Raw genomic sequence first — 13,089 nt, forward strand, 5'->3', positions numbered from 1 at the left:
GTGTGTGTGTGTGTGTGTGTGTGTGTGTGTGTGTGTGTGTGGTGGGGGGAAGGATTGGGGAGAAAGGTGTTAATAAGAGACAGACCTTTCTTTTACTTCCAGATGTCTCTTGATTGAAACCTCTGATGTGTTCCTGTATTATATTTGTTCCTGAATTCAAAAACAGTATTGAATTCAAAGGTAAACTTGGGATCTTAAATAAGCACTTGAAGCACTAACATGCACGTGGACACCACGGGCCCTGAGCAGGAATCTGTCTCCCAAAGAGACTGCCTGTGAAATTCCCTGTGGTGGGAAGGTGAGAGGAAGAAGAATATAGGAAAAACCAGAGGAGCCACAGCCCCGGGTGCATGGTCTTGGATGGGAGCAATTTGCTGCTGCCTTGGATCATTTTTCCTACTACATGTGGCTTAGCAAGCAAGGTGGGGGAGGAGAGCTCCCAGCAAGATCGTGAATAAAGTCTTCTCTCTTCTTCCGTAACAGTAAGTGTTCCTCCCCTCAGAGCCCTCACTCGTTCTACATTTTCAAAAGAAAACAAGACTACCATCTCTTCTGCTGATTTGATTTCTGGAACAAGGAGTGGAGTGGCCCTCATAATGACCACCTGGTATCCTCTTTGATTCTGGATGCTTTGGGAGGCACCTAAAGGTCAAAGCCACCGTGCCTGCCTGAAGCTACACAATCAATGGAAAGGTAACGAAGTCGCGATACTGACTTTTAACCAGCACATTAGGACGAATGTATCCAAAAGGTGCTTATCTACTCAAAGTAGTAACTTAGAACAGGCACAGATGCTCCTGCACTTGGGGTGGGCTATATCTCGATAAACCCATTGTAAACTGAAAATATTGTAAGTCGAAACTGCATTAACACACCTAACCTACCGAGCATCGTAGCTTAGCCTAGCCCACCTCGCATGTGCTCAGAACACATACATTAGCCTACAGTTGGGCACGATCCTCTAAAACCGTGGTCAACATGAATACCCAATTCCGGGGCTCAATCACATTTTCCAGGTTTTGATTGAACTTTGAAATGACTTATTTGCAACAATAGGTGGCGTTTCATAGGTTTTTGGTTAGTTGAAATGCATTGGCTATATGAAATAATCTCTGCTACCAATTTAAAAAATGAACGCAAACCATTAAGATTCATAAAGTACTTTGGTAAGTACTTGACAGAAGTTGTATCTGCCATATTTATGATCACAATTAACATTCTAAGAGATTATCCAAAAGAAGCAGCAGTAATGTACTTTCGGGAAATATATGTAAGGATCATGTTTTTTGTTTGTTTTGTTTTGACTTTTCTACTTATTTTCAACTTGTAAATTGTTATTCAGTTACTTTTTAAAAAACATGTATCTGCTTTTATTTTACTCTTTATGATCACAGAGTTTACAAATTTTATAGATGTGCCTGTTAATATTTGCAATGACCTTTATCTTCACTAGAAGTAAAATGTAAAAGATTAACAATTTGAGATAAGTATTGAAGTGATCAGGGCTCACTAAATTCCATAATCTGAAATTATTGGCAGTTAGCTTCTCCGTAACATACATACACATGCACACACACACCACACACAGCATTCAATTACTCAAACCTGAGCGTTCAGCTTGAGAAAAACAAAAGTAAGATGGAATTAACTTGAAACAATTAGAAGACAGATGAATTTAGTACTGGGGGATGAAGCACCGGGAAAGGGGGACCTGAAACGTTTCTTCATCACACAGGGTGTTCGGGGCGATGATAACACAGGAATTTATACAGAGCGGGAGAGCTCAGAAAGCACTGCCCACGTGCTGAGTCCACCTGCGCGGTGACATGGGGAGGCGAAGTATCGTTTACTACTTCGGGTTAGTAATGAGAAAGCAGGCTGAGAGGAATACGGAGGGCTTGCCACCCAACCAGAAGGTGACAAAGCTGGGACGTGAACTCCACATCAACGGACCCTACGCCCGATGATCTCTTCTCAATACCATGTCATTTTCACACGTGCCATACTGGACGTGGGGTTGTTATGAGAAAATCGGGTATCTCAGCTAAATTTATAGACCATGACACAGAAGAAGGGTGTAGTAAAAACTCAGAGTTTAATATATACATCCCATCGGTTATTACAGACCGTGTGAAATGTTTTTATAAGTGGAATTATTTAGAATGATCCAAGAGAATTGCAAATCAAAGAAAACGCCATCAATTCTCTTTTAAAAAGAAAACCTCTTGTAAGTTTTCTTTTTTCAATATTAGGCATTCTGATAGAAGACATGCTTAGATTCACTCATCAAATAAATATTGTACTTTTATTTTCCCATAGAAAGGATAAACTATATAGTCTTCGGTGTAGGTTATTTCAATAGGAATTAAAGATTAAAGTGGGCAAGACTTCTAAGTTGTTTTTGTTTTCATGAAAACGTGGTTTTTGTTTTTTTTTTTTACTCTTCTATCTGTGGGGGCAGTTACAAGTTTAAATTAAGCTACATTTTTATGCACTTGTCTCTGAAGATGAAGCTAGTAGTAGGTAGAAATGGAAATGGGAGTTTAGTAACTTTTGCCGATCAGAATCTAAGATGATACCAAGTGGTCATTATAAGGGCCACTCCACGTCCTGTTTCAAAAACCAAATCAGCACAAGAGATGGAAAAATCCTGTTTTCTCTTTAAAATGAACAAGTGAGGGCTCAGAAGGAAACATGGAGGAGGAGAGAAAACAGTTTTATTACTCAGTTGTCTAGAGAAGAAATGAAGACTACCAGAGCAAAGGTGTGTTCTCAAACAATCCTACCATGTGCATTTAATTAGTCAGATCTTTGCTATATAGAAGTGATGCAGTTTGTCTAACTTGTCACTTTGGTTCTCTGTAAAGGAATATGACACTTAGGCACCAATTCAGAGCCCTTCCATCTGCATGTCTTTCTTTTCCTACAACTTGTAGAAAAACAGTCACTTGTGACAAAGGACACAAATGGCGAGGTGTGGAATTATAGAGTTGACAGAGATCCCACAAATCATTCAGTGTAATTTACTCAATGTATTGCCGGATTTACCCACCTCCAGAATTTGAAACTAATACAGAACATTTGTATTTCAAATAGGGCAGGATGAGAATTAAGCTTATGAAAATGAAGAGAATGTTTATGGAAAATTTACAGAGTATGTTGGTCTATTTCTGTCAACTACAAAGATTGTTTACAAAAGGAAACTGAAAATAAAATGGCCTGTGCTTGCCAGCTTTCCTTGGGAAGTACAGTAATATAGTGACTATTGCCCTAAAAGGAGAGACTCGTTTTGTTCTTGGCTCTTCATTGGTTCATTAGATACTCATAACCTAACTTCTGTGATTATTTTTGTTTGCTTCTCAACAAGATAAAAGATTGGGTTTGTTATCATGACTCCGCAGACACATTACAAGAATTACTAAGGTATTATTTTTCGAGAGCTTGGAATACATTATGGGTCTGCAAATTTGGCAAATAAAGTAGATAAATGAATAAGTTAAGCCTCTCTGTACTCCACTTTTTATTTTTTTTAAATCACCAGCAGTTGGGTGGAGTTACTGGATTGTTTTTTCATTTTACTTTTTTTTTTTTTTTCCAAAAATCAAATCAACAGAAGAGATGGCTGATCTTGTTTTCACATGACAATGAACAAGTCAGGGCTCAGTTTCCATCCACTTTATTCATTTAGATATATCTTAATATAGTAAACTGAAAATTATTGTAAGACTTTCCCCCGGAAATTTATTTACATTGTTTTTCCTTCTCAGAATTTTATACTCCAGCTATATAATTGTAGCCAAGGTGCACAGTAATTAAACTTACTAAACAAAAAACACTGTCTATTTTAAGCTGAAAATTTATAATTTCTATAAAGTCTTATAGTTGTAGGCAATCAAAACGAAAGGGGGGTTTTATTAAATGTCTTCTAGATCCAGGGTGGCAAGGCTATCCCTCTATTTATTTGCAATCTAGTATGTAAAGAAAAATATATTGATGCATTTTAGTGCTACATGATGTAAAGGGTCACTGGTCAACTTTGTGCACATAATATTTCATTTCTAAATAGAATATGAGCCATGTATAGATAGGTGTTATAGATAAAATGTCACACGTTTTGTAGGTTATTATAATTTAAAAATACTTAATCTCATGGAAATTGTAATTTCAGACATGTATGGTGGAAATAGTTGGGAGTTTATTTGTGATAGGAATCTATGGAACCTATTTTGTAGGATTTATGGAAGTAGAATGTTGAGTGCTCCCTCTCCTGGTTTTATCATATTGGTGAACTGACCTCCCATCCCAAACGGGTGATGATGGCTGAGAAAACAATTTTGAAGAACCAAATAAGGTACCATGACGTGATATTCTATTTCTGATTTGATGATTACACATCAATTCATAATGGTAAAAAAGCCTATCCATCATTAGCGTTCATTACACCCCAGAATATAATGAGATCTATGAAAAAATAGAAAATGTTTATAATAAAGTTGATTTCTATCTTTTTAAACAGCCTACTTTACTACAATTTAAAAGAGTAAGAGCAAGAGTAAATATGAGTATTGGTCTATGTTATTTTCTGGTGCTGCTTTTTCCTTGCTGATGGTCTTAGCACTGCCCTAGGTTCCCTTCAGGTAATTCCAAAGACACCTTAATGCTCAAACATGTGAAGTCCAGCATAGAAAAAAGCCAGTTTCAACAGAATCGCTTGTTGTTGTGAAGAAGGAGATTTAAAAATTACTTTGAACTGAAAATTTCAATACTCAGATTTATATGGGACTTAATCCTGGAGTTTTAATTTTGTTTGGTTTGTTTTCCCAAAGACTTTAAGTTACTTCTTAAATGTAGTACCTGGAGAAAATATTTCCTTTCCACTTCCTATGTGTTTTTTATTTTTAGGTGTCTTTTAAAAGTCTCCAAGGAACCTTAAATTTTACATTAGTTAGCCTAACCGCAGCATTAAGTGCAATTTTGATAATAAACATCTAAAATCTAGTAGTTTCAAAGGAAACAAAAAGCAAGTTTCCTACTGGTAAAAATGATTTTTTAAACCCCAGTGACAATAGAATTATAAATCTCTTTGGTAAATTATTTCTATTTTAATTGGTTGGCATTTAGCTGATTAAAAAAAATAAATGGCTTGGGCTTTTATTTTTTTTTTTTGCAAAATTATACAAATATATTACAAAATTGAAGGAATTTGGAATTTTAAAGTTTGATTTTTGAGAAATTATATCACAAATCAAGTTGAAGCAAGTATGATAAAATGGACAGCAAGAAATTTCAGCTCTATGACATATTGTTATACACATTTGCAGTAAGGAGTCCACCTTTCAAACTTTCAGATTTTGCATATTCTGAATTTTGCTTTAAATAGGAACTGTAATATTATCATCTTTTTATATCAATATGCATTTTCTCTCTAGCTGATCAGAAGCGATGGTTTCACATACAACTTTTTAATCTTTTATTCTTCAAAATTATTTTCTAATTCAACTTTAAAGATAGAATCCATGTTTTTTTACTGAGATAACTGAAGATTGATGAGTGAATTTGAAGGTATTATTTTATGGCAAACTGCATTTTCAGGATTGTCAGAGGCGTCCTTTTAGAGAGGATGTTTATTGCACGCGTGTACAGTGCAACATTTCCAAGTTGGTGCACTTATAACGAAAGAGGAAACAACTGTTGGGGAAATCCTGTTCCAGGTTTTCAGGCAGCCATGTGATTGACACATGATATCACGGGAGGCGTGTCTTGGAGTGGAGGTGGAGGTGGAGGCGAGGAGCTGAAATTGTGGGGAGCTAGAGTGGGATTGCTCTGTAAGGCATGCAGTGGTTTGCAGAGTGATAGCAGCAGACAGAGCTCCCTGCCCCGGATAAGGAACAGCTACGGCCGCTGTAAACGTGCCTGAAAAGCAATTTCCAACCTTGGCGTTAGGTAAGAGCCGTTTTCTTCCTTTCCTTCTGTAGGCGTTTTAGGAAAGATTAGGTGAGAAATGTTGGCTTTTGCAAGGAACTGAATGTTTCTTTGAACTCGCTTTATATGTGGTTGCAATTCGAATTTCCAGTAGCCTTCCCACTGCTAAAACCAGTGCTCTTACAAAGTAAATGCTATCGCGGGAACCGGGGGGGGGGGGGGGGGGTGAAGACGGGGGGGGGGCAGTGAGAGGAAAGAAAACCCGCAGGGTCCCTTTGATCCCCCCCCCCCCCTTTATCCGAGAAGTAACAAGTTTAAAGTCTGAAGCGGTCCGGTGTGTGGCAAACTGGGTGGTTTGTGCGGAAGAGGGGCTGGCACTCGGCGTGTGGACCAAATGCGTGTTTGTTTAGGCATTGTCGGAGAAGCAATTGTTTAAAACCTGAATTTCCCGTCTCTGTGTATTGATTTCCAATGCGCAGAGGCGTTGCTTGAACGCTGTTTGAACTCTTGGGCATTCCAAGGGGGCAAAAGCACTTCGGCAAAAACGTGCAAGATTGCATGTTACTTTGATTCTCTGCTGACACGCCGACTGTGCGCCTGCCTGTCAATCACGGGGAGCAGCAACAGCCAGCACATGGCAGCGGGCGGCCCGCCCCGCGTCCAAGCGCCTGGAAAGAGGGAAATTAATGTGTTTTCATCTCCAACCCTCTGTAGCAGGCTCCTCGGCTGATGAACAGGAGGTTCGGAGGACTGGGAGTGAACGCTGGCCCGGGAGGCTGACCTGCCAAGACCGCAGCGCCCGGGACGCGGCGCCCCACTTGCGCAGAGTGCGGATCGGGACAGTGCCTGGACCTGCGCGGGCCGGACGACGCCCCGCCTCTTCCCCCAAGAGAGCCCCCCAACCTCGTTCCCTTCACCGCCCCTCTAAAAGAGCGGGTAAAAAGGCCCACCCCCACCCCCGGGAGCGGCGGCCTCGGCCTCGCGGGCGTGCGCTCCTGGGCCCCGTCGCAGACGCCGGTTCGAGACTCGACCCGGGCCGCGGAGACTCGAAAGTCCGGACGTGGAGCTTGCCCGTCTACTGCTGCCTTTCGCGCGAGCAGCGATCCGCACCGAGAAGCCCTCTGTTCCGCGCGCGGCGCGCACTGACCTCGCCGCCGCTCCCCTGCTGCTCGGGATTCGGAGCCTCCTAGGGGATTGCGCTCTGGTTCTTGGACGAGCTGCCTGGGAAGAGCCCAGAGGTGGATGCTACTGAGCCGCGAGGCCAAGGCGAGCTGTGAGCGGTGTGTGCCGGAGAAGTGAGCTCCGCGGCCGGAAGGGGGCCGCGGGGAGCGCTCCTGCCCGGCGGCGGCGCGGGCCATGCCCCCTCGCCCGCCCTGCCGCGCTTGATGCGGCGCCTGCCCGCCGCCCGCACCGGGACCTGGGCCCCCCGCCCCCGCCGCGGCCTAGGTGAGTGTGGGGTGGGCGGGCGGCAGGTGCGGGCGCGGGCCAGTGACCGGGTGGGCGGAGGAAGGGTGTCCGTCCCGTTTCCTGAAGTGGCGGCGGCGCCATGGCCCGGGCGTCCTTTTGGGGGAACCCTCCACGTGGAGTCTGATGGGGTTACTTCCTGGAGGGCTTGGAGCTTTTTGGTTGTGCGGGCGTCGGCTTTCTGTGGCGGGGTCCCCGTGCGACAAGGCACCCGGCAGAGCCGTGGGCGCGCACATGCGTGTGCACGCGCATGTGCGCGTGTGTGTATTTGTGTGTGCGCGCGCGTGCGGTGAGCAGACCCCGGAATTCGCGTCCCCCCACAGACAGAACCCGCCTGCGTCCCCCGGCCCCACGTTCTGCCCGTTTGCCAGCCCGCGGAGCTGCGGGGATGGCGCGGCCCCTTTAAAGGGCAGCCCGCCCTCCGAGTCATGGACACCTCCGCCTCCGCCCCCCCCCACCCCCCGCCCGCTGGAGCGGGGGAGAGAACTTGTTTTCATTCATAACTTTTTCCTTTTCCTTCCTCTCCGTCAACTATTTATTCAGCGCTCCAGGCTCGGAGCGCAGAGGGCGCGCTCCCCCGCCGGCCGGGCGCTGTGGCGGCGCTGCGGTGCGGCCGCGGCCCCGCGCCTCCGTCCCCGGCCCTAGGAGGCCGCTGTGCGCCCAGGTGCAGACGCGCGCGGCGGACCGTCCGTGCCCGCCTGGGATCTGTGCGCCGCCTCGGTGGGGACGCAAACTGGTTTTGGAGAACCCACGGCGGTCCTTAGTATGTGAGGGACTTGTCCGAGAAGGTATCGACTTGGATCGCGTTTTCGCGGGGCGAACCGCTTGCCCAGAGCCAGTGAGCGTGTTGTGGGGGTGGTGGACGGGGACTGTACCTGCTGCCCAGGGAGCCTTGCTTCAGACCAGAGGTGGCTCGCTCCCTTTCTGCTGGCCTTCCCAGCCAGCAGGAGCTTGGTGACCACGGTCAGTGAACACGCAGTGCACAGCGTGCCTGGGGGTTTTCTACACTCTTCAAATCCTTTTCCATCGCGTTTCCTTCGTAGTTCTCTGACACACTCTTTACTTTCCAAGCCCTGGGTTAAGTACTTGTGAGGAGGAGTGATGTGCAGTGGCGACGGGCTGGTTTTTCTCAGTCTTTAAGGACTCGGGGATTGAACCCAGCAGGTTGTGAGCGTGTTGGTCCCCATGTACAGAGGAGGAAGAATCAAGCAGAATCTTGGGAGAATGAGGGAAGGAGCCCCAGAAATGAACATACAAGATATTCACTTTAGTTATTAGATGAAATGGACTTCTTTTTGCTTTATTCCTTAAGCTGGTGGTGGTTGTATTTTTATCTTATTTTATTTTTTTGGCTCAAAGTGGCAGTGAAGAAAGGGCATTTTTCTTTCCATTCTTGAATTGAGTGGAATCTGTAGACTTCGGGAGGAATTTGTGTGAAAAATATTCTAGTTTACCACTAATTGAAAACGGAAACGTTTTTATGTTTGCTCGTTTGTTTTATAAGGAATGCATTATAAATGAGAAGTCTTTTACTGCTGGTAAGGAAACACAACTGCTCATTTTTATCAGGGTATTGCCGTACTTATTTTTATTACAAGCAGCATGTTAATTCAGAGTTGGCCGTGCTTTTGAAAATCAGGCTGTCATGTAAATGCAGATTTTTAAATTAGAGGAAATACAGATAATTGAAATGGATTTCCCCGTACAGCTTTAAAGGCCTAACATTTGTTTGTGCACGAAAAGTTATCTTGTTATGTGAGTGAGCCCTTATTTAAACTTTAAAAAGTCTTTTCATGATTTCAAATGTGAATTCTCTTCAACATGAATGGAACTGTACATTTAGGTGTGTGTGTGTGTGTGTGCGCGCGGAGCAGACACACACACACACACTTTTGTAGCTATAAACACCAAGAACTGCTATATTTGTCTGTATTCATTTTGTGTCTCGTACATTAATAATGAGCTAGTTTAAAAATCCTGGTTGCTACAGAAAACGACTTCTTATTCTGAGACTCCATTTTAGTTTGGAATCTCTTTTTTAATGGATGAAGTATACCTTGACTAGTTTCTTCATCATGAGTCAAATGCTTATAACAGCAAACAAATGGCAAAAAAGCAACAGCATCAAAGCCATTTTTTAAGTGGGTATTTTCCTTTATGGAGATGGACTGATACTGAGCTTTCTATTCCAGTGCTTATGCTCAGTATTCCCTACAAGGGCATATTCTCACCATTTGTTAGTTTCACCAACAGGAAGGCATTACTTCTTGATTCTGCTTTTTACAAGTTGAATAACCTAATTTTTATGGCATGGGGTCTCTTGCTCGAATTCTTCTTCCATGATGTGGTCCTCGGCTTCTCTTGGATTGGACTCCGGCCAGGACCCCAGCATCATTGTAATCCACTGATGAAGGTGATCATTACCAGGTGCTTTAGGCAATTTGTGACTTGACAGGGTCTCCCCCGCCCCCACCCCACCACCCTCTGAAAGAAATACTTCCTGTCATTTATTTTCTCTGTCTTTTTCATGTTCGATTTCCTTTTAGGATTTCAGATGCATGCCAGGTTTCCACTGATTGCCAAAATTCAAGATCACTACACATGGATCCCCCAAACCAGCATGGCAGTGGCAGTTCATTGGTCGTGACCCAGCCGCCCGCCCTGGACAGCCGGCAGAGGCTCGACTATGACAGAGAGATCCCACCTGCTGCTATTTTGTCCCTAGACCAGATCAAAGCCATCAGAGGCAGCAATGAATACACAGAAGGACCGTCAGTAGTGAAAAGACCTGCTCCTCGAACAGCCCCAAGACAAGAAAAGCATGAGAGGACTCATGAAATTATACCAATTAATGTGAATAACAACTACGAGCACAGACCTGCGAGCCACCTGGGACACGCGGGACTCTCACATCACGCCCGGGGCCCTGTGCTGAGCAGATCTACCAGCACTGGGAGCGCGGCCAGTTCTGGGAGCAACAGCAGCGCATCTTCTGAGCAGGGGCTGCTGGGAAGGTCACCGCCCGCCAGACCTCTCCCTGCTCATCGGTCTGAAAGGGCAATCCGGACCCAGCCCAAGCAGCTGACGGTGGATGACTTGAAGGGCTCTTTGAAAGAGGACCTGACCCAGCACAAGTTCATCTGTGAGCAGTGTGGGAAGTGCAAGTGTGGCGAGTGCACGGCTCCCAGGACCCTGCCGTCCTGCCTGGCCTGTGACCGGCAGTGCCTCTGCTCCGCGGAGAGCATGGTGGAATACGGGACCTGCATGTGCTTGGTCAAGGGCATCTTCTACCACTGCTCCAACGACGACGAGGGCGACTCGTACGCGGATAGCCCTTGCTCCTGCTCCCAGTCGCACTGCTGCTCTCGGTACCTGTGCATGGGAGCCATGTCTCTGTTTCTGCCTTGCTTGCTCTGTTACCCTCCTGCCAAGGGATGCCTGAAGCTCTGCAGGGGCTGTTATGACTGGACCCACCGCCCGGGATGCAGATGTAAGAACTCCAACACTGTCTACTGTAAGCTGGAGAGCTGCCCCTCCCGGGCTCAGGGGAAGCCTTCATGATTTGGGAGGTGGGTTGGACCTCCTGAACGAACTTTCGAGCTGTGGCTGTTGAAAAAGATGCTATTTGATACTGGTTTTATTTTCTTTACGACTTTCCCATTTCCTGCCTTCTCTCCTCCTGTTCTCAAGGCTTGACTTGTGGATGGTACCCTCTCATGGACAATCAGTGAGAATGGACTGGGTGTCCCACTCAGGACAAGAGCCTCTGCCACCCCCCAAGAGGGTGTTGGGAGCCACTGGCTGGGGTTTTGTGTAGCCTTTTTGTTCTGCAAGCAACTTTCCAAAGTTGCCCACACAACACCCCCCCCACCCGCCCCTCACCACCACCACCACCACCACACACACACACACACCCCTAGGGGACAGTGATTGAGAGCTGTTTTTGATGGGGTTATTCCAGGAGCAGAGAAATTGGTGTTTAAAAAAGCAACCCTTTAATTGCTTAAATAAGCTATGTATTCAGTCTCTCTCCAGTTAGTGCTATCTTCCTAGCATTGGACCCTTAAGTAGCACGGGGGATATATTTTTGTTATAACATAGAAGTTTTCCTTTAACCACTGCCTTCTTGCCCCTCAGAGTTCTCTCCCCTCAGTTTTGGCATTGTCTTATTGTAGAGATGCCATGGTTTTGTTCGTTTGTTTTTTGTATGTAATGTTAGATTCACTCTACAGTGTAAATCTTCACATTGGAGATATATTGGCGGTATCTTGCTGATCTTTATTCTAGCTTTCTTATTTGTGAAGGTCTCAGCTACCTTCCTTCCACATCCCACACCTTTCACCACATTTCTCTTGTCGTTGAGGGCACTTGGGTTCCTGAAGTTGATATTTATAGCTGATCAATCTGCAGGTGTCAGAGAAGTATGCTGCCTACAGTGGTCTTGGCTCCTGAATGGTCCCTTTGCCTCGGTTAGTTAACAGCTGAGTAAGTCTAATCTCGTCTGTGTTTTCATTGCCTTAACCACAAATTGTGGTGCTTTTTGTATATTTTATGTATAAATCACAAAGTTGAATTCTGACTATTTTTAAGACAAAAGTCTGTTAAACTTTTTTATTGTAAAGAATATTTATTATGCGAATCTATTATTTTATGATATTTATTGCAAAAGACTGTTGAAATGTACTCATGTCTGAATATAACAATATCAATACATAACGGAAAATAAGGTGATACGAAGAAAGTACATATGTTAACTATAATGCAGAAATATATTAATTAACAAAACTGTCTCTTGATTTCTTCATTTATTGGCCTGTACTGTTATGGTGATGTTTGTCATTTGCTTTGACTCTTCATGCACACTCATTTAATTTCTTTCCCTTAATATCCCGAATCTAGACACAGGTGACTTCAAATTTTGAACTAGATGTTTCCTGGAAAATGCACTGGTCAAAATTTGTAATCCAAATGCTGTTTCAACAAATTCCCAAGTGAGTTGCTATGAAGTAAAAATGTAATTTGTATAAACAATCACTCCCACTTTGGCTGTTTTGTAAGCAAGAGGCTTTGTGTAGGTCTTAGTGTCTTGGAATGGCCCATATCTAGAAGTTCTTAAAAATATTTATCTTAACTCTTGGGTTAATCAGAAATCAGTCTTCCATCAGCAAAACTTACAGAATGTAGTTCTCCAGGCATGCTAGGAGTCTCAGGCACTGTTACTGTAATAAAACATTCTAGAAGTCAGAGTGCACCAAGGGAGTAGTTCCCAATAGCAGAAACATGCTTTGAAAACATTCCTGCCCCTACCTTTTCATGTCCTTTAGTGAGTCTTTAACGTGGCCTGGTCACATTATTTGTCATCAGGTCCTGTGAAATAAGGAATCTGAGGGCCTGAAACTATATTATAGAAAAAGTAAATATTTTAATTTTTTACTTAGCTAAAACCACTGCATAGCTGGTACCTTTGGGTCTGACAACGTTTTGTTCAAGTGAATCCTCAGACTCAGTGTCACTGACTCCCTGTGCCTAAATGATATGTCAAACTTGAACAATTCCTTGTGTTTGAGAAGAACATGAGATACTGTGGACATAGGATTTAGGCTTTCAAAACTATCCAGCCTTTTTGTTTTGATGGGTATCTCTTAGACCCGTGGTCGGCAAACTGCGGCTCGCGAGCCACACACGGCTCTTTGGTCCCTTGAG

At 44.3% G+C, this 13,089-nt stretch overlaps 1 protein-coding gene across 2 annotated transcripts; it reads left to right on the forward strand.

Moving 5' to 3' along the window:
• Nucleotides 1-5,801: 5,801 nt before the first annotated feature.
• On the forward strand, nt 5,802-12,176 carry SPRY1 (sprouty RTK signaling antagonist 1). Of its 2 annotated transcripts, XM_080674356.1 has the most exons (3): nt 5,802-5,943; nt 6,637-7,368; nt 9,933-12,176. In XM_080674356.1, exon 3 carries the CDS (start codon nt 9,988-9,990, stop codon nt 10,945-10,947), a length of 960 nt encoding a protein of 319 aa, XP_080530482.1. In that variant the 5' UTR covers nt 5,802-5,943; nt 6,637-7,368; nt 9,933-9,987; the 3' UTR covers nt 10,948-12,176. The 2 variants fall into 2 exon arrangements, with proteins under 2 accessions (XP_080530482.1, XP_080530483.1); XM_080674357.1 differs by lacking the exons at nt 5,802-5,943; nt 6,637-7,368 and adding an exon at nt 8,041-8,174 and having other exon boundaries at nt 9,933-12,170.
• Nucleotides 12,177-13,089: the final 913 nt, after the last annotated feature.

The sequence above is a fragment of the Plecotus auritus genome (genome assembly GCF_963455305.1).
Source record: "Plecotus auritus genome assembly, chromosome: 6".
NCBI lineage: Eukaryota > Metazoa > Chordata > Mammalia > Chiroptera > Vespertilionidae > Plecotus > Plecotus auritus.